This window comes from Lithobates pipiens, unplaced genomic scaffold (genome assembly GCF_037356315.1).
Source record: "Lithobates pipiens isolate NorthernLeopardFrog02 unplaced genomic scaffold, aLitPip1_a1.2 Scaffold_23, whole genome shotgun sequence".
Classification (NCBI taxonomy): domain Eukaryota; kingdom Metazoa; phylum Chordata; class Amphibia; order Anura; family Ranidae; genus Lithobates; species Lithobates pipiens.
Window position 1 is genome coordinate 336,847,527 of NW_027507785.1, and position 22,686 is coordinate 336,870,212.

General features: G+C 47.3%; 1 protein-coding gene across 2 annotated transcripts in view; it reads right to left on the reverse strand.

Annotated features, from left to right (window-relative positions):
• Positions 1–22,686, reverse strand: part of HECTD3 (HECT domain E3 ubiquitin protein ligase 3) — a 150,568-nt gene that overhangs the window by 24,913 nt on the left and 102,969 nt on the right. For both annotated transcript variants that reach the window (XM_077450809.1, XM_077450810.1), the window contains exons 11-18: positions 13,638–13,820; positions 11,461–11,513; positions 7,619–7,683; positions 6,038–6,141; positions 5,413–5,532; positions 4,839–4,928; positions 2,628–2,834; positions 336–465 (exon numbers count right to left, since the gene is read on the reverse strand). In XM_077450809.1, the coding sequence (XP_077306935.1) occupies positions 336–465; positions 2,628–2,834; positions 4,839–4,928; positions 5,413–5,532; positions 6,038–6,141; positions 7,619–7,683; positions 11,461–11,513; positions 13,638–13,820 (952 nt within the window). The remainder of the gene's footprint in view (positions 1–335; positions 466–2,627; positions 2,835–4,838; positions 4,929–5,412; positions 5,533–6,037; positions 6,142–7,618; positions 7,684–11,460; positions 11,514–13,637; positions 13,821–22,686) is intronic.

A 22,686-nucleotide genomic window follows, 5' to 3' on the forward strand; every position in this document is an offset into this window, starting at 1 on the left:
AGGTGGGTGCATCAACCATTCTCATAAATCATAGCGTGATTAGTAGTTATGCCACTAGGTGGTGCTGTGCTTGAATAATGCATTGTTCTCTCTAGTGGAACTACACAGTTATCATGTCATTTCCTGTTTCTGTTTTCCCTTCAGTTCTAGTAAAACAAGAAGGGCTCAGCCATATTCCCAGCATCATCCTGACTGGTAGGAGGCATATCTACAAGAGCTTCCCAACTTTATATAAAGACATTTCTATCTGTAAATTAGAATTTTCAGATCCTGTCTGACTCCGGGGTGACATGATCACAGGGGTGGGGATCCTCCCCCCCCCCCAGCATACTTACTCAGTTTTTTCAGGGCCTCCACAGAGATCTCGGGGTCCCCACAGACCCTTTTCTCCAGTTCCTGCCAGGTAAGAAGATCCAGCACAGCCTGAGGAACCACTTTCAGCAGTCCAGCCTGAATGGCTTCTATCTGAGAAAGGAAAAAAAAATGGCGGCTCAGACGGAAGGCGAAACACGGGGCCAATGGCAGATTATATTGCATTCCAATGCAGATTAGGCTTATGCCAAAACTTATACCTCATCTTATAAAAATAATAAAACTTGTCCCCCTAGACTTGCTGTGTAAGGGGGACAATGCTGTACACCAGTGGTCTTCAACATATAAAGAGTAAGGTCAACCACGGTCCCGTGACAGACTGGGGACATGCTGTAGGTTAGGTTGGAGACTGTGGACATGCTGGGGGTTAGATTGGAGACTGGGGACATGCTGGGGGTTAGGATGGAGACTGGGGACATGCTGGGGGTAGGTTGGAGACTGGGGACATGCTGCAAATTAGATTGGAGACTGGGGACATTATGAAGATGAGGTTGGAGACTGGGGACATGCTGGGGGTTAGGATGGAGACTGCGGACATGCTGTGGGTTAGGATGGAGACTGGGGACATGCTGGGGGTTAGGATGGAGACTGGGGACATGCTGGGGGTTAGATTGGAGACTGGGGACATGCTGGGGGTTAGATTGGAGACTGGGGACATGCTGGGGGTTAGATTGGAGACTGGGGACATGCTGGGGGTTAGATTGGAGATTAGGGACATGCTGGGGGATAGGATGGAGACTGTGGACATGCTGGGGGTAGGTTGGAGACTGGGGACATGCTGGGGGTTAGATTGGAGACTGGGGACATGCTGGGGGTTAGATTGGAGATTAGGGACATGCTGGGGGATAGGATGGAGACTGGGGACATGCTGGGGTTTAGATTGGAGACTGGGGACATGCTGGGGGTTAGATTGGAGACTGGGGACATGCTGGGGGTTAGATTGGAGATTAGGGACATGCTGGGGGATAGGATGGAGACTGTGGACATGCTGGGGGTTAGATTGGAGACTGGGGACATGCTGGGGGTTAGATTGGAGACTGTGGACATGCTGAGGGTTAGATTGGAGACTGGGGACATGCTGCAAATTAGATTGGAGACTAGGGACATTATGAAGATGAGGTTGGAGACTGGGGACACGCTGGGGGTTAGGATGGAGACTGGGGACATGCTGGGGGTTAGGATGGAGACTGGGGACAAGCTGGGAGTTAGGATGGAGACTGGGGACATGCTGGGGGTTAGGATGGAGACTGGGGACATGCTGGGGGTTAGATTGGAGACTGGGGACATGCTGGGGGTTAGATTGGAGACTGGGGACATGCTGGGGGTTAGATTGGAGACTGGGGACATGCTGGGGGTTAGATTGGAGATTAGGGACATGCTGGGGGATAGGATGGAGACTGTGGACATGCTGGGGGTAGGTTGGAGACTAGGGACATTATGAAGATGAGGTTGGAGACTGGGGACACGCTGGGGGTTAGGATGGAGACTGGGGACATGCTGGGAGTTAGGATGGAGACTGGGGACATGCTGGGAGTTAGGATGGAGACTGGGGACATGCTGGGGGTTAGGATGGAGACTGGGGACATGCTGGGGGTTAGGATGGAGACTGGGGACATGCTGGGGGTTAGGATGGAGACTGGGGACATGCTGGGGGTTAGGATGGAGACTGGGGACATGCTGGGGGTTAGGATGGAGACTGGGGACATGCTGGGGGTTAGGATGGAGACTGGGGACATGCTGGGGGTTAGATTGGAGACTGGGGACATGCTGGGGGTTAGGATGGACACACACAGGTTATAGAAAGAGAAGGCGTTGTCACCCTTATACAGGAAGTCTTTGTGAATGGAGAAACAATTCTGATATTATTGGGCTGTTTTCTCTGCAGCTCGAATGTTATTCATTCATACAGAACAGAGCCAATCAGGGAAATGTCACAATATCTTCACTAGATGTAGCTGATCATAGAGAATAAAAATGTATTTACTATAATTGTCATCTCCATCTAGTGGCCATAATGTGGTATTTTCTATTCTTTGTGAATAAATAACATTCAACCTGGAGAGGAAAAGGCCAAATAACGTTCAATGTTTTTCCTCATTCACACAGAACAAATGTAAATGAAGTGTCGCAGGATAAATCGCTCTTCAGATTCTTTATAATTACCCCCCCCCCCCCCCCTGGAGTCCATAAAAAGGAGACAATAGTAGAGACCAATCACAAGGTGTTTGGGAAGATACCCCCTTGGCTCCGCCCACCTGCTCTTTACTCTCCTCCAGCCGCGCCTTCTGCACCATCTTGATGAACTCCAGCCGCTCCTCGTAATGTACGGATATATTGCTTCCCCCGAGGACCAGCTCCACCATCCGCTGATCGCTCAGGACCGTCGTGTAGGTCAGCTCCGCCCCAAACTTAAACTCAAACGTCTCTTTATCCATCAGCTCCATCATCTCCAGGAGTTTCACCTAAGAGGGCAGAAGAAAGGAGCGCCCCCCGGAGGACAGGAGGGTGACCACACCCTGGTTATACTCGCCACCAATCAAATCATACACAAGAGTCATGTGACTCTATAATCATTGGTCTCATGGGAGGTGAAGGCCCAAAAAGCTGCTTCAGCTCCAGAAGGTTTACCCCCCTTCATGACCAGGCCATTCATTACTATTCAGCACTGCACTACTATGACTGGTCACATGACATTTATATCACTTCCCACTTCTCTGCACCACTTTGCTCCGACTTTGATGAGACTTGAGATCCATAGAGCTCAAGATTACGCAGGCGTCGCTGCAAAGTCTGTCAGATCGCTGCAAAGTTGCGCCACTTTCAGGTTGTACAAGTGTGAAAGGGGCCTAAACTAAATGAAATAAATCTTTTTTATTCAATTTTTGAAAAAAAAATCTTTTTATTGACACTGTACTACTTTTTTTTGGGGGGGGGGGTCAGGGATTTTTTTTTTATTTGACACTTTGCTGTTGATCACCAAGGTTTGAACTGTCATGAATGGGTTACATTCATAACAGCTGTGATTGGCCCACAGCTATCACATGGTACAGGGTGCTGTATTTGGACCAGGTACCATGTGATAACCGTGGGCCAATCACAGCATCACAATACTAAGCACAGCTCTTATGAATGAACAGGTTACGCGGTGATCTTATGATTGTATAGCAATCCGGTGACGATATCCGCGGTGTCCGATGTGGGTTGCCCATCAGCTGGTGATCCAACCTGACCTGCTGCCCGCAGTAATTGTACTGTGGGTGGGCGGGAACTGGTTAACGTGATGATTTTTTTTTTTTTTTAAGTAATAACTTTATTTGGCACGCGGTTTTAATACATTTCTTGTTCATTTTTGTAATATATAAATTGACAAATGAACGAAATATGTTTTAAAAAAAAGCATTTTACAATTTCATAGTCGCACTAACATTTTACTGACTAAATTGGTTTCAAATTTTCTTTTTTTAAAGCAGAGGTCCACCCTAAAATGGACCTCCGCTCATCGGAATCCCCCCCCCCCTCCGGCGCCACAATCGGCACCTTTCAGGGGGGAGGGGGGTGCAGTTACCTGGATAATCCAGGTAACTGCACCCACTTCCGGGCTAGCTCTCTGCGGAAAGGGGCGTACGTTACGCCCCTTTCCGCAAGCGCCCGCCCCCTTCAGCAAGTGCCCCGCTGCCTGCTGGGAAACACACAGCTCCCAGAGGCAGCGGGGACCGTCCGGATTGCGCCGCGCGGCTCGCGCATGCGCAGTAGGGAACCGGGAAATGAAGCCGAAAGGCTCCATTTCCTGATCGCGCATGCGCAGTAGGGAACCGGGAAATGAAGCCGAAAGGCTCCATTTCCTGATTCCCATACCCAAGATGGCGGCAGCAGGACCCAACAGACGAGCGAGAGATCAGCTTCGGGTGCCGACATCGCGGGCGCGCTGGACAGGTAAGTGTCATTATTTAAAAGTCAGCAGCTGCAGTATTTGTAGCTGCTGGCTTTTAAAAAAAAAAAAAAAACGCGGAGTCCCGGCGGAGTCCCGCTTTAACTTTATTGCAGCTTGCGATAAAATTTTTCCTGGTGATCCTGCCATGAAGGTCCTTGTGAAGACACTTCCTGTTATATATTTGGTCTCTGTTATCACCTGGTCAGTGCCTGAAGGTGGCAGTGTTCATTTATTTAATATGATAATTGTAAGATACAATCGCAGTATTTAAAAAAAAAAAGGAATGAGAGAAATTAAATTTGTGAATTTGTCAGCTTGTAATAAAAAGTTTTACCGACTCGACACTTTCTAAATCTTCAGAAATATTCACATATAAAACATTTTGCTCACAGTTATTGTTAAATTAACCAACGCCGATGGCAGGGGCATCACTGGCCTCTGATCACGAAAGGACTAAATACAGAAGATTATTATTATTATTATTATTATTAATTGTCGGAGACAGAAGTGAATGGTTGTCGGAGGGCGAGCTCACCAGCAGGGAATCCACCGCCAGGAAATCTTTACTCCAACTGACTTCCTCTCCCGTCAGCTGTTTCCACACAAAACCGGGCAGTGCCAGAACCTGCGGGCACACAAAAGTCAGGATCAGAGCGATAAGGGTCAACATACAAACCATACAGACTGGGAAAAGATATTTCAGGGGTAATTTACAAAATACGGAATCCCCCCCCCCCAGTGTATGATGGACAGAGATCATGCTATGCCCTCTTGTGGACAGAAGTAGAACTGCACCTCATTTAAACTTTTTTAGAGGGAGAAGTAGTTGCAAATGACAGTCTGAATTAATTTCAGCTTTATATAAAGAAACGCTGAGAACAAACCAATGAAGTGATACAATCGATATTTAATTGGTAAGGCCACAGGGGTTAAAGCCGAACTCTAGATATGGCTTTTATTGTTTCAGCTTGGACATATCCCGTACATGTGGGGCTGGAGAAGGAGAAACATTGTAGTAGTCAGTGTTACTACAATAATCACCAGAGTCGCCCCTCCCTGTGCCAAAGGGATCCCATTGGTTGGAATGTAAAGCAATAAATGTCTCTTACCAGGAACTCCTTCCCTCTGAGAGCCGCACCCATCAGCTGCCCGATCCATTGGTACTTGGCCAGATCCTTGCAGGACGGGTTTGGCACATACATGTCCCGAGCTTCTCCGGTGCTGTTTCCCTGGAAGAAGAATTATCAGCACGGTCACATGGGGGAGACACAGAGCCGGGGGGCAGAGATCAGACATCTCCCCTTATATCAATGGATCAGATTCTTCATAAAATATAAGAAAATAAAACCGATGAATCAACTTTATCGCAAAATGTTCCCAGGCCAACTCCGCCCACTGCCTGGAAATGAGGGGTCATCATCTGTTATATTCTATTAGAGTGTAAGCTCCTCTGTACAGAGACTGATGTGACTGTGGGGGGAGGGTACATTAGAGTGTAAGCTCTTCTGTACAGAGACTGATGTGACTGTGGGGGGAGGGGGCATTAGAGTGTAAGCTCCTCTGTACAGAGACTGATGTGACTGTGGGGGGAGGGGGCATTAGAGTGTAAGCTCCTCTGTACAGAGGCTGATGTGATTGGTTCAGTGATCTCTATACAGCACTGTGGTATATGTCAGAGCTATATATTATACATATATATAATAAAACAGACTTTGTAAAATAACATTGGCTTGCCTGGTTTGATGTGCGCACAAAGAAAGGCAGTGGCACAGGGGAGTCGGCAGAACTGGGGCACAGCTCCTCAGAAATATCAGCCAGGCTGTCCCGGAATCCTCCACCTGGAATCACCAAAAGTGTAGAGAAGAGGAAATGTATAGATATGGTTTGTCGTGTTTCATACAATGATTCAGATTGAAGCAAAAAAACACAGATGCATCGAGTATAACCAACTGACTGGTGATACTAATCTGTGAACTACTAATGTCATCCAGGAAACCCTGACACTGTGGGAGACAATCAGAGACTGCAGACATGATACAGGAGATGATCAAAGACTGCGGACATGATACAGGAGATGATCAGAGACTGCAGTCATAGTACAGGAGACGATCAGAGACTGCAGACATGATACAGGAGATGATCAGAGACTGCAGACATAGTACAGGAGACGATCAGAGACTGCAGACATGATACAGGAGATGATCAGAGACTGCAGACATAGTACAGGAGACTATCAGAGACTGCAGACATGATACAGGAGATGATCAGAGACTGCAGATCTAATACAGGAGATGATCAGAGACTGCAGACATGATACAGGAGATGATCAGAGACTGCGGACACAGTACAGGAGACTATCAGAGACTGCAGACATGATACAGGAGATGATCAGAGACTGCGGATATAGTACAGGAGACGATCAGAGACAGCAGACATGATACAGGGGATGATCAGAGACTGCAGACATAGTACAGAAGATGATCAGAGACTGCAGACATGGTACAGGAGACGATCAGAGACTGCAGACATGGTACAGGAGATGATCAGAGACTGCAGACATAATACAAGAGATGATCAGAGACTGCAGACATAATACAAGAGATGATCAGAGACTGCAGACATAATACAAGAGATGATCAGAGACTGCAGACGTAGTACAGGACATGATCAGAGACTGCAGACATAGTACAGGAGATGATCAGAGACTGCAGACATAGTACAGGAGATGATCAGAGACTGCAGACATGGTACAGGAGATGATCAGAGACTGCAGACATAATACAGGAGATGATCAGAGACTGCAGACATAGTACAGGAGATGATCAGAGACTGCAGACATGGTACAGGAGATGATCAGAGACTGCAGACATAATACAGGAGATGATCAGAGACTGCAGACATAGTACAGGAGATGATCAGAGACTGCAGACATAGTACAGGAGATGATCAGAGACTGCAGACATAATACAGGAGATGATCAGAGACTGCAGACATAGTACAGGAGATGATCAGAGACTGCAGACATGGTACAGGAGATGATCAGAGACTGCAGACATAATACAGGAGATGATCAGAGACTGCAGACATAGTACAGGAGATGATCAGAGACTGCAGACATAGTACAGGAGATGATCAGAGACTGCAGACATAGTACAGGAGATGATCAGAGACTGCAGACATAGTACAGGAGACGATCAGAGACTGCAGACATAGTACAGGAGATGATCAGAGACTGCAGACTTATTTCTCTGGGCCCCTCCCCTTCTATACTATAAAGTATTGTAATTATTAGAATATATGGAAATCAGAACGTACCTTGATCAATGATCCCCTCTGCGATGAACTTACATTCCCACCATTGGTCATAGCGTACCGGCCACCTGACAAGCAGAAAACACGATTATTAGCCCCCCGAGTATTGGGAGGACGGAGGGTGAGGGGAGATTCGGGGCTTTGTGTGATGAGCAGCGAGATGACGGCACAGAGCGGGAAATCTCTGAAATCTCCACACTCAGGATGAGCGGCAATGTGAAAAAATGTAACGCTGATCACTTTCATCTATTTACATCAGATGTTTAAATTGCAACAATGTATATTTCACTCTAGTCCCAATCTATACGCAATCTATAATCTATAACATGGACTTGTAGGGTAGGGACATCTCCGGATATGACATGGACTTTGCAGGGGAATATCAGATGAATGGAGTTCCTGGTTCTCTACTAACAGACTTGTAGAAATAATTCCCTTTACTTCAGTTTTGCTGCCATCCCGATGTTTCTGCCTTATATTAATAATCTGTAAACCCAGCGAGCGGTGAGACTCCTCCCATCTTCTGTGATTGGTTTTCATTAAATCTTATTGTTTGGAAGGATTTGAAAAAAAAAGAATTGTATGACTTTGTAATCTCCAGAAAGATCCAATAGCACAGGAGCTCCGTGAAGTGCGCGGAGAGCGTTGTGCGCCCCCACAGGATGGAGGCTGAACTTCAGTCGGTCAGAATATCACCCTGTGCATGTCGGCTGCCACCCCCATTAAATCATTCTCTGCAGCTATTACCTTTTGTACCACCACCCCCTCCCTTTAGAATGTAAGCTCTACGGGCCGGGCCCTCCTGTCCCTTCTGTATTGTACTGTAATTGTGATGTCAGCGCTATATAAATCGTGTATAATAATAATAATAATACTGTAGCTGCTAAATAATTCAAATATAAAATAAATAATAATAGCTGGACTGTATATTGGTCGCTATATAAATCCTGTATAATAATAATTGGACTGTATATGGTCTTATATGTGTTGGCCACATCTCCATGGCTAATCCCCATGGGCGGGGTGAAACGCGTCGGAACACGGCCTGGGTGAAGCTGGGCTGAGGCTGTTTTTTATCTAAATGATTGTCTGGTTTGCTGGTGTGCGGCGCTTGGGGCATTTCTCTTTTCCCAAGTCCCGTGTATGTTGGCAGCTATAAAAATCCCGTATAACAATGATTGGACTGTATATGGGCCTAAGTATGTTCACTGCTAGCGTATACAAATCTTGAATAATAATAATAATATTCTGTGTATGGTGAATTCTATATAAACCCAGTATAATAATAACTGGACTGCAAGTTGTTGGTTGTTATAAAATATTAATAATAATTGGATTGAATTTCATACCATCATGTGTATATTGGCCACTATATACATCCTGTATTATAATAATTGGACGGTATATGGTCCTATATACAGTGCCTTGCGAAAGTATTCACCCCCTTGAACTTTTCAACCTTTTGCCACATTTCAGGCTTCAAACATAAAGATATAACATTTTTATTTTTTGTGAAGAATCACCAACAAGTGGGACACAATTGTGAAGTGGAACGAAATCTATTGGATTTTTGAAACTTTTTTAGCAAATAAAAAACTGAAAAGTGGTGCGTGCAAAATTATTCGGCCCCTTTACTTTCAGTGCAGCAAACTCCCTCCAGAAGTTCAGCGAGGATCTCTGAATGATCCAATGTTGTCCTAAATGACTGATGGTGATAAATAGAATCCACCTGTGTGTAATCAAGTCTCTGTATAAATGCACCTGCTCTGTGATAGTCTCAGGGTTCTGTTGAAAGCGCAGAGAGCATCATGAAGACCAAGGAACACACCAGGCAGGTCCGTAATACTGTTGTGGAGAAGTTTAAAGCCGGATTTGGATACAAAAAGATTTCCCAAGCTTTAAACATCCCAAGGAGCGCTGTGCAAGCCATCATTTTGAAATGGAAGGAGTATCAGACCACTGCAAATCTACCAAGACCTGGCCGTCCCTCTAAACTTTCAGCTCAGACAAGGAGAAGACTGATCAGAGATGCAGCCAAGAGGCCCATGATCACTCTGGATGAACTGCAGAGAACTACAGCTGAGGTAGGAGAGTCTGTCCATAGGACAACAATCAGTCGTACACTGCACAAATCTGGCCTTTATGGAAGAGTGGCAAGAAGAAAGCCATTTCTCAAAGATATCCATAAAAAGTCTCATCTAAAGTTTGCCACAAGCCACCTGGGAGACACACCAAACATGTGGAAGAAGGTGCTCTGGTCAGATGAAACCAAAATCAAACTTTTTGCCCACAATGCAAAACGATATGTTTGGCGTAAAAGCAACACAGCTCATCACCCTCAACACACCATCCCCACTGTCACACATGGTGGTGGCAGCATCATGGTTTGGGCCTGCTTTTCTTCAGCAGGGACAGGGAAGATGGTTAAAATTGAGGGGAAGATGGATGCAGCCAAATACAGGACCATTCTGGATGAAAACCTGTTGGAGTCTGCAAAAGACCTGAAACTGGGACGGAGATTTATCTTCCAACAAGACAATGATCCCAAACATACAGCAAAATCTACAAAGGAATGGTTCACAAATAAATGTATCCAGGTGTTAGAATGGCCAAGTCAAAGTCCAGACCTGAATCCAATCGAGAATCTGTGGAAAGAGCTGAAAACTGCTGTTCACAAACGCTCTCCATCCAACCTCACTGAGCTCCAGCTGTTTTGCAAGGAAGAATGGGCAAGAATTTCAGTCTCTCGATCTGCAAAACTGATAGAGACACCCCAAGCCACTTGCAGCTGTAATCGCAGCAAAAGGCGGCTCTACAAAGTATTAACGCAAGGGGGCCGAATACTTTTGCACGCCCCACTTTTCATTTTTTTATTAGTTAGAAAAGTTTCAAAAATCCAATAGATTTCGTTCCACTTCACAATTGTGTCCCACTTGTTGGTGATTCTTCACAAAAAATAAAAATTTTATATCTTTATGTTTGAAGCCTGAAATGTGGCAAAAGGTTGAAAAGTTCAAGGGGGGTGAATACTTTCGCAAGGCACTGTATGTTGGCTTCCAAATATATCCTTTATAATAATCATCATCATCATCCTGTGTATGTTGGCTGCTATATAATTTTAAATCATCAATGTAAAAATAATTGACCCATGGTGGGGGACACACAGTCCCCGATGCACCGTCTGACGCACCGCCCCCAACACACCTCCCCCGACACACAGTCCCCAACACACACCGCCCTCACAGCACTGGCCCCCGACGCACAGTCCCCGACGCACACCGCCCTCACAGCACTGGCCCCCGACGCACAGTCCCCGACGCACACCGCCCTCACAGCACTGGCCCCCGACGCACAGTCCCCGACGCACACCGCCCTCACAGCACTGGCCCCCGATGCACAGTCACCAAAGCACTGGCCCCAAAGCACAGTCCCCGACACACACCGCCCCCAAGGCGCTGGCCCTTGACGCAAAGTCCCTGACACACAGTCCCCGACGGATAGTCCCCGATGCACCGCCCCCGACACACCGCCCCAGCATCGGCATCCCTAAAATACAAACACAACAGCTAAGTAGTTATTTTGCAGCCTTGCAGCACTGGGATCCTGGTTCCGGTTCCCACCGTGGCTGTTATCTGAATGGAGTTTGTATATTGCCCCTCCCCCCCGTTTCTGTGAGTTTCCTCCATGTGTTCAGATTTCCTCCCACAACACAAAACGCCGTGAATTTTCTGTCTCTCAGTCATATTTAGCCCGTTGTTTGTATCAGTATATGGGGGGGAGGGGACATTTACAGGTCCCATAATGTCAATGAATAGAATGATTAGTAGATATATTCCCAGACTGACCTGTAGTCCAGAGGCTTCTCAGACTTATCGGTGGGCTTCAGACCCTCGTACACCTGACATCAGACAAGGAGAAGATCAATACATGAGAATAAAGGATTTACATTTCATGAAGAGGAACGCCAGATCTAGATTGGGATGTTCTACATTGTTACATTTCTGTCCATCCAGTTCTGACATTTTCTCACAGCTCTGTCACACAGCACAGCCGATCTAGAGACCTGACTTTCCTATGCTGTAGCTACTAGGCAACACAGCGAGGTCACCCCCCCTCCCCCCCAGCCTGTGATTGGACAGCGAAGGAGCAGCAACAGACTGATGAGGTGATCTCTCTCATCGCTGTATCTCCCGGCCAGCTTGTTCCTTGTCAGCCCATCTGCATGCAGGATGTCCGATCGGCCCCAAATTCTGCCCCTCCCCCACTCTGCCTGCTGTAGAGAAATTGCTGAAATAAAGTAATATTCAGGTAATCACAAAGGTTCAATTAACAAATTATATTTTTACTTTATATATAAATTCGGTGAATGCATGACTGGAGCCCTTTAACCCCCCAAAAATAAATGATCCCCCCACCCATGTTGAGGACATGTGGCCTGGTGTGGTTCGGGGGTGGGGGCGCTCCCTCATCCCCCCTCCTTTTCCTGGGCTGCATAATGTGTCTGATGTGGATTTTAGGGGGACCTCACACCATGTTTTGGGGTGGGGTTCCATCTCAAAATCTATGCCAGACCCAAAGGGCCCAGAATGGATTGGCGGGGACCCCCACACCATTTTTGTACAATTTTTTTTTTTTTACTGCTGGCTTTTCTTTCTTTACATTCAGCTGCAAGCGGGGAAGTCCGCTGACAGCTGAGAACTCATCGCTTGTTAAGACACAGCGGCCGGCTTCCTAATCCGCTCAACAACAAGCTTTACACATTTAAAGAGAGAAGAAATACAAAATGCATGAAAACTTACTGCAAAAACGCACCGCAAAACGCACCGGGAAAACGCGTCAACCGCAGTCGCCTAATTGTGAAATACTATAGAGCAGGGGCTCTTTTTTATTCCTACTCTGTGTCCACTTGGATGGTGGGGGATAGAACCTGGACTCAGTGCGCAGGCGCCGTTCATCCTCGGCAATTTTCGGAATCTGTGTTGCTGTGTACTGCGCATGCGCACTACACAGCGGACACTATCGGATGGAGGACCTTATATGACAAGACACCTGGAGAGGTTGACCTATGGAGGACTTGTGTACTGAGAACCCAGTCCTGCGAGTGCTAATGACCCCTAGAGGGGGGGGGATCTCCAAACTACACATCCCAGGAGGCATTGTAAAACGATGACATTCACAGACATGACTGGGCATGATGGGAATTGTAGTTCCTGAACACCTGAAGGGCCGTAGTTTGGAGACCCCTGCAGAGGAAGGAGATGGAGACGTCTCTTTAACCACTTGCTTACCGGCCCAATTCTGACACTTCCCTCCGAAATGTAAAAATCGACATTTTTTTGCTAGAAAATTACTTAGAACACCCCAAACATTATATATATATATTTGCAGAAGCCCTATAGAATAAAATGATGGGTGTTTAAAATAAATGTACAATATAAAAGATAATGTTACGCCCAGTAAATAGATGCCTAACATTTCACGCTTTAATATTGCATCCGCCTGTGGAATGGCGCCAAATTACGGTACTTCAAATTCTCTGGCATGGAGTGGGCACAACATGGCGGAGGGTTCGGCCTCAGCAGGAGCGGTGAAGGGACTCGGTGCCGTTACAGGCCAGTTGCACGGCACCAATGATCTCTGTAAGGGTGGCATTCTTCCTACTGACCAACAATGTCAGGGGCATTGTTCCCATTGGACCACAAGTAATTGGTTTTGCCAAGGGTTCCTCGAGACCTCAAAATGTATTTTAGGGGTTCCTCTGGGGTAAAAAGATTGGAAACGGCTGTTCTAGAGGGTCTCACCGGTATGGGATATACACCGTTACTTTGGTCTGAGCTGAAACAATGGAACTATGTAAAGATCTCCCTACCTGGAAATCTTCTTTAACTGGTTTGGGTGGGTGAGAAATAGGAAATAGTCTTAATGGATTGCACTTGGGCCCCCTCCATCCTCCAGGCCCCTGCATGGGCTGCTATGGTTATAGTTACCCCTTTGATCTTGTTGCCCCATAGATCCCCCATACCTGGCTGAACACGGTCTTCTTGTAGGTGGGGTCTAGCGCAGGGCTGTCGCGGTGCTCCACGGCCAGTCGGCGGTTGATGTACAGCCGAGGCATGACGTTGGGTTTGGTGGTTTCGGAGTCCTTCAAGCACTGAGTGATGAGTGAAGTGCGGCGCTTCGACATCAACAGGAACTGCTTAATGTGCTGCATTCAGAAGCAGAGTATACGGGGATCAGTGCGGTATATATACAAGGAATGGCAGCAGAGTATACGGGGATCAGCGCGGTATATATACAAGGAATGGCAGCAGAGTATACGGGGATCAGCGCGGTATATATACAAGGAATGGCAGCAGAGTATACGGGGATCAGTGCGGTATATATACAAGAAATGGCAGCAGAGTATACGGGGATCAGTGCGGTATATATACAAGGAATGGCAGCAGAGTATACGGGGATCAGCGCGGTATATATACAAGAAATGGCAGCAGAGTATACGGGGATCAGCGCGGTATATATACAAGGAATGGCAGCAGAGTATACGGGGATCAGCGCGGTATATATACAAGGAATGGCAGCAGAGTATACGGGGATCAGCGCGGTATATATACAAGAAATGGCAGCAGAGTATACGGGGATCAGCGCGGTATATATACAAGAAATGGCAGCAGAGTATACGGGGATCAGCGCGGTATATATACAAGAAATGGCAGCAGAGTATACGGGGATCAGCGCGGTATATATACAAGGAATGGCAGCAGAGTATACGGGGATCAGCGCGGTATATATACAAGAAATGGCAGCAGAGTATACGGGGATCAGCGCGGTATATATACAAGGAATGGCAGCAGAGTATACGGGGATCAGCGCGGTATATATACAAGGAATGGCAGCAGAGTATACGGGGATCAGCGCGGTATATATACAAGGAATGGCAGCAGAGTATACGGGGATCAGCGCGGTATATATACAAGGAATGGGAGCAGAGTATACGGGGATCAGCGCGGTATATATACAAGAAATGGCAGCAGAGTATACGGGGATCAGCGCCGTATATATACAAGAAATGGCAGCAGAGTATACGGGGATCAGCGCGGTATATATACAAGGAATGGCAGCAGAGTATACGGGGATCAGCGCGGTATATATACAAGAAATGGCAGCAGAGTATACGGGGATCAGCGCGGTATATATACAAGGAATGGCAGCAGAGTATACGGGGATCAGCGCGGTATATATACAAGAAATGGCAGCAGAGTATACGGGGATCAGCGCGGTATATATACAAGAAATGGCAGCAGAGTATACGGGGATCAGCGCGGTATATATACAAGAAATGGCAGCAGAGTATACGGGGATCAGCGCGGTATATATACACAATAAATGGCAGCAGAGTATACGGGGATCAGCGCGGTATATATACAAGGAATGGCAGCAGAGTATACGGGGATCAGCGCGGTATATATACAAGAAATGGCAGCAGAGTATACGGGGATCAGCGCGGTATATATACAAGGAATGGCAGCAGAGTATACGGGGATCAGCGCGGTATATATACAAGGAATGGCAGCAGAGTATACGGGGATCAGCGCGGTATATATACAAGGAATGGCAGCAGAGTATACGGGGATCAGCGCGGTATATATACAAGGAATGGCAGCAGAGTATACGGGGATCAGCGCGGTATATATACAAGAAATGGCAGCAGAGTATACGGGGATCAGCGCGGTATATATACAAGGAATGGCAGCAGAGTATACGGGGATCAGCGCGGTATATATACAAGGAATGGCAGCAGAGTATACGGGGATCAGCGCGGTATATATACAAGGAATGGGAGCAGAGTATACGGGGATCAGCGCGGTATATATACAAGGAATGGCAGCAGAGTATACGGGGATCAGCGCGGTATATATACAAGAAATGGCAGCAGAGTATACGGGGATCAGCGCGGTATATATACAAGGAATGGCAGCAGAGTATACGGGGATCAGCGCGGTATATATACAAGGAATGGCAGCAGAGTATACGGGGATCAGCGCGGTATATATACAAGGAATGGCAGCAGAGTATACGGGGATCAGCGCGGTATATATACAAGAAATGGCAGCAGAGTATACGGGGATCAGCGCGGTATATATACAAGGAATGGCAGCAGAGTATACGGGGATCAGCGCGGTATATATACAAGGAATGGCAGCAGAGTATACGGGGATCAGCGCGGTATATATACAAGGAATGGGAGCAGAGTATACGGGGATCAGCGCGGTATATATACAAGGAATGGGAGCAGAGTATACGGGGATCAGCGCGGAATATATACAAGGAATGGCAGCAGAGTATACGGGGATCAGCGCGGTATATATACAAGGAATGGCAGCAGAGTATACGGGGATCAGCGCGGTATATATACAAGGAATGGGAGCAGAGTATACGGGGATCAGCGCGGTATATATACAAGGAATGGGAGCAGAGTATACGGGGATCAGCGCGGTATATATACAAGGAATGGCAGCAGAGTATACGGGGATCAGCGCGGTATATATACAAGGAATGGCAGCAGAGTATACGGGGATCAGCGCGGTATATATACAAGAAATGGCAGCAGAGTATACGGGGATCAGCGCGGTATATATACAAGGAATGGCAGCAGAGTATATGGGGATCAGCGCGGTATATATACAAGGAATGGCAGCAGAGTATACGGGGATCAGCGCGGTATATATACAAGAAATGGCAGCAGAGTATACGGGGATCAGCGCGGTATATATACAAGGAATGGGAGCAGAGTATACGGGGATCAGCGCGGTATATATACAAGGAATGGCAGCAGAGTATACGGGGATCAGCGCGGTATATATACAAGGAATGGCAGCAGAGTATACGGGGATCAGCGCGGTATATATACAAGGAATGGCAGCAGAGTATACGGGGATCAGCGCGGTATATATACAAGGAATGGCAGCAGAGTATACGGGGATCAGCGCGGTATATATACAAGGAATGGCAGCAGAGTATACGGGGATCAGCGCGGTATATATACAAGGAATGGCAGCAGAGTATACGGGGATCAGCGCGGTATATATACAAGGAATGGCAGCAGAGTATACGGGGATCAGCGCGGTATATATACAAGAAATGGCAGCAGAGTATACGGGGATCAGCGCGGTATATATACAAGGAATGGCAGCAGAGTATACGGGGATCAGCGCGGTATATATACAAGGAATGGCAGCAGAGTATACGGGGATCAGCGCGGTATATATACAAGAAATGGCAGCAGAGTATACGGGGATCAGCGCGGTATATATACAAGGAATGGCAGCAGAGTATACGGGGATCAGCGCGGTATATATACAAGAAATGGCAGCAGAGTATACGGGGATCAGCGCGGTATATATACAAGGAATGGCAGCAGAGTATACGGGGATCAGCACGGTATATATACAAGGAATGGCAGCAGAGTATACGGGGATCAGCGCGGTATATATACAAGAAATGGCAGCAGAGTATACGGGGATCAGCGCGGTATATATACAAGGAATGGCAGCAGAGTATACGGGGATCAGCACGGTATATATACAAGGAATGGCAGCAGAGTATACGGGGATCAGCGCGGTATATATACAAGGAATGGCAGCAGAGTATACGGGGATCAGCGCGGTATATATACAAGGAATGGGAGCAGAGTATACGGAGATCAGCGCGGTATATATACAAGAAATGGGAGCAGAGTATACAGGGATCAGCGCGGTATATATAAAAGGAATGGCAGCAGAGTATACGGGGATCAGCGCGGTATATATACAAGAAATGGCAGCAGAGTATACGGGGATCAGAGCGGTATATATACAAGGAATGGCAGCAGAGTATACGGAGATCAGCGCGGTATATATACAAGGAATGGCAGCAGAGTATACGGGGATCAGCGCGGTATATATACAAGAAATGGCAGCAGAGTATACGGGGATCAGAGCGGTATATATAGAAGGAATCGCAGCAGAGTATACGGGGATCAGCGCGGTATATATACAAGGAATGGCAGCAGAGTATACGGGGATCAGCGCGGTATATATACAAGGAATGGCAGCAGAGTATACGGGGATCAGCGCGGTATATATACAAGGAATGGCAGCAGAGTATACGGGGATCAGCGCGGTATATATACAAGAAATGGCAGCAGAGTATACGGGGATCAGCGCGGTATATATACAAGGAATGGGAGCAGAGTATACGGGGATCAGCGCGGTATATATACAAGGAATGGCAGCAGAGTATACGGGGATCAGCGCGGTATATATACAAGAAATGGCAGCAGAGTATACGGGATCAGCGCGGTATATATACAAGGAATGGGAGCAGAGTATACGGGGATCAGCGCGGTATATATACAAGGAATGGCAGCAGAGTATACGGGGATCAGCGCGGTATATATACAAGGAATGGCAGCAGAGTATACGGGGATCAGCGCGGTATATATACAAGGAATGGCAGCAGAGTATACGGGGATCAGCGCGGTATATATACAAGGAATGGCAGCAGAGTATACGGGGATCAGCGCGGTATATATACAAGGAATGGGAGCAGAGTATACGGGGATCAGCACGGTATATATACAAGGAATGGGAGCAGAGTATACGGGGATCAGCGCGGTATATATACAAGGAATGGCAGCAGACTATACGGGGATCAGCGCGGTATATATACAAGGAATGGCAGCAGAGTATACGGGGATCAGCGCGGTATATATACAAGGAATGGCAGCAGAGTATACGGAGATCAGCGCGGTATATATACAAGGAATGGCAGCAGAGTATACGGGGATCAGCGCGGTATATATACAAGGAATGGGAGCAGAGTATACGGGGATCAGCGCGGTATATATACAAGGAATGGCAGCAGAGTATACGGGGATCAGCGCGGTATATATACAAGGAATGGCAGCAGAGTATACGGGGATCAGCGCGGTATATATACAAGAAATGGCAGCAGAGTATACGGGGATCAGCGCGGTATATATACAAGGAATGGCAGCAGAGTATACGGGGATCAGCGCGGTATATATACAAGAAATGGCAGCAGAGTATACGGGGATCAGCGCGGTATATATACAAGGAATGGCAGCAGAGTATACGGGGATCAGCGCGGTATATATACAAGGAATGGCAGCAGAGTATACGGGGATCAGCGCGGTATATATACAAGGAATGGCAGCAGAGTATACGGGGATCAGCGCGGTATATATACAAGGAATGGGAGCAGAGTATACGGGGATCAGCGCGGTATATATACAAGAAATGGCAGCAGAGTATACGGGGATCAGCGCGGTATATATACAAGAAATGGCAGCAGAGTATACGGGGATCAGCGCGGTATATATACAAGGAATGGGAGCAGAGTATACGGGGATCAGCGCGGTATATATACAAGGAATGGCAGCAGAGTATACGGGGATCAGCGCGGTATATATACAAGGAATGGCAGCAGAGTATACGGGGATCAGCGCGGTATATATACAAGGAATGGCAGCAGAGTATACGGGGATCAGCGCGGTATATATACAAGGAATGGCAGCAGAGTATACGGGGATCAGCGCGGTATATATACAAGGAATGGCAGCAGAGTATACGGGGATCAGCGCGGTATATATACAAGGAATGGCAGCAGAGTATACGGGGATCAGCACGGTATATATACAAGGAATGGGAGCAGAGTATACGGGGATCAGCGCGGTATATATACAAGGAATGGCAGCAGAGTATACGGGGATCAGCGCGGTATATATACAAGGAATGGCAGCAGAGTATACGGGGATCAGCGCGGTATATATACAAGGAATAGCAGCAGAGTATACGGGGATCAGCGCGGTATATATACAAGGAATGGCAGCAGAGTATACGGGGATCAGCGCGGTATATATACAAGGAATGGGAGCAGAGTATACGGGGATCAGCGCGGTATATATACAAGGAATGGGAGCAGAGTATACGGGGATCAGCGCGGTATATATACAAGGAATGGCAGCAGAGTATACGGGGATCAGCGCGGTATATATACAAGGAATGGCAGCAGAGTATACGGGGATCAGCGCGGTATATATACAAGGAATGGCAGCAGAGTATACGGGGATCAGCGCGGTATATATACAAGAAATGGCAGCAGAGTATACGGGGATCAGAGCGGTATATATACAAGGAATGGCAGCAGAGTATACGGGGATCAGAGCGGTATATATACAAGAAATGGGAGCAGAGTATACGGGGATCAGCGCGGTATATATACAAGAAATGGCAGCAGAGTATACGGGGATCAGAGCGGTATATATACAAGGAATGGCAGCAGAGTATACGGGGATCAGCGCGGTATATATACAAGGAATGGCAGCAGAGTATACGGGGATCAGCGCGGTATATATACAAGAAATGGCAGCAGAGTATACGGGGATCAGCGCGGTATATATACAAGAAATGGCAGCAGAGTATACGGGGATCAGCGCGGTATATATACAAGGAATGGCAGCAGAGTATACGGGGATCAGCGCGGTATATATACAAGGAATGGGAGCAGAGTATACGGGGATCAGCGCGGTATATATACAAGGAATGGCAGCAGAGTATACGGGGATCAGCGCGGTATATATACAAGGAATGGCAGCAGAGTATACGGGGATCAGCGCGGTATATATACAAGGAATGGGAGCAGAGTATACGGGGATCAGCGCGGTATATATACAAGGAATGGCAGCAGAGTATACGGGGATCAGCGCGGTATATATACAAGGAATGGGAGCAGAGTATACGGGGATCAGCGCGGTATATATACAAGGAATGGGAGCAGAGTATACGGGGATCAGCGCGGTATATATACAAGGAATGGGAGCAGAGTATACGGGGATCAGCGCGGTATATATACAAGGAATGGCAGCAGAGTATACGGGGATCAGCGCGGTATATATACAAGGAATGGGAGCAGAGTATACGGGGATCAGCGCGGTATATATACAAGGAATGGGAGCAGAGTATACGGGGATCAGCGCGGTATATATACAAGGAATGGCAGCAGAGTATATGGGGATCAGCGCGGTATATATACAAGGAATGGCAGCAGAGTATACGGGGATCAGCGCGGTATATATACAAGGAATGGCAGCAGAGTATACGGGGATCAGCGCGGTATATATACAAGAAATGGCAGCAGAGTATACGGGGATCAGCGCGGTATATATACAAGGAATGGCAGCAGAGTATACGGGGATCAGCGCGGTATATATACAAGGAATGGGAGCAGAGTATACGGGGATCAGCGCGGTATATATACAAGGAATGGGAGCAGAGTATACGGGGATCAGCGCGGTATATATACAAGGAATGGCAGCAGAGTATACGGGGATCAGCGCGGTATATATACAAGGAATGGCAGCAGAGTATACGGGGATCAGCGCGGTATATATACAAGGAATGGCAGCAGAGTATACGGGGATCAGCGCGGTATATATACAAGGAATGGCAGCAGAGTATACGGGGATCAGCGCGGTATATATACAAGGAATGGCAGCAGAGTATACGGGGATCAGCGCGGTATATATACAAGGAATGGCAGCAGAGTATACGGGGATCAGCGCGGTATATATACAAGGAATGGCAGCAGACTATACGGGGATCAGCGCGGTATATATACAAGGAATGGCAGCAGAGTATACGGGGATCAGCGCGGTATATATACAAGGAATGGCAGCAGAGTATACGGGGATCAGCGCGGTATATATACAAGGAATGGCAGCAGAGTATACGGGGATCAGCGCGGTATATATACAAGGAATGGCAGCAGAGTATACGGGGATCAGCGCGGTATATATACAAGGAATGGCAGCAGAGTATACGGGGATCAGCGCGGTATATATACAAGGAATGGGAGCAGAGTATACGGGGATCAGCGCGGTATATATACAAGGAATGGCAGCAGAGTATACGGGGATCAGCGCGGTATATATACAAGGAATGGGAGCAGAGTATACGGGGATCAGCGCGGTATATATACAAGGAATGGCAGCAGACTATACGGGGATCAGCGCGGTATATATACAAGGAATGGCAGCAGAGTATACGGGGATCAGCGCGGTATATATACAAGGAATGGGAGCAGAGTATACGGGGATCAGCGCGGTATATATACAAGGAATGGCAGCAGAGTATACGGGGATCAGAGCGGTATATATACAAGGAATGGGAGCAGAGTATACGGGGATCAGCGCGGTATATATACAAGGAATGGCAGCAGAGTATACGGGGATCAGCGCGGTATATATACAAGGAATGGGAGCAGAGTATACGGGGATCAGCGCGGTATATATACAAGAAATGGCAGCAGAGTATACGGGGATCAGCGCGGTATATATACAAGGAATGGGAGCAGAGTATACGGGGATCAGCGCAATATATATAAGGAATGGCAGCAGAGTATACGGGGATCAGCGCGGTATATATACAAGGAATGGGAGCAGAGTATACGGGGATCAGCGCGGTATATATACAAGGAATGGCAGCAGAGTATACGGGGATCAGCGCGGTATATATACAAGGAATGGGAGCAGAGTATACGGAGATCAGCGCGGTATATATACAAGGAATTGGAGCAGAGTATACGGGGATCAGCGCGGTATATATACAAGGAATGGGAGCAGAGTATACGGGGATCAGCGCGGTATATATACAAGGAATGGGAGCAGAGTATACTGGGATCAGCGCGGTATATATACAAGGAATGGGAGCAGAGTATACGGGGATCAGCGCGGTATATATACAAGGAATGGGAGCAGAGTATACGGGGATCAGCGCGGTATATATACAAGGAATGGCAGCAGAGTATACGGGGATCAGCGCGGTATATATACAAGGAATGGCAGCAGAGTATACGGGGATCAGCGCGGTATATATACAAGGAATGGCAGCAGAGTATACGGGGATCAGCGCGGTATATATACAAGGAATGGCAGCAGAGTATACGGGGATCAGCGCGGTATATATACAAGGAATGGCAGCAGAGTATACGGGGATCAGCGCGGTATATATACA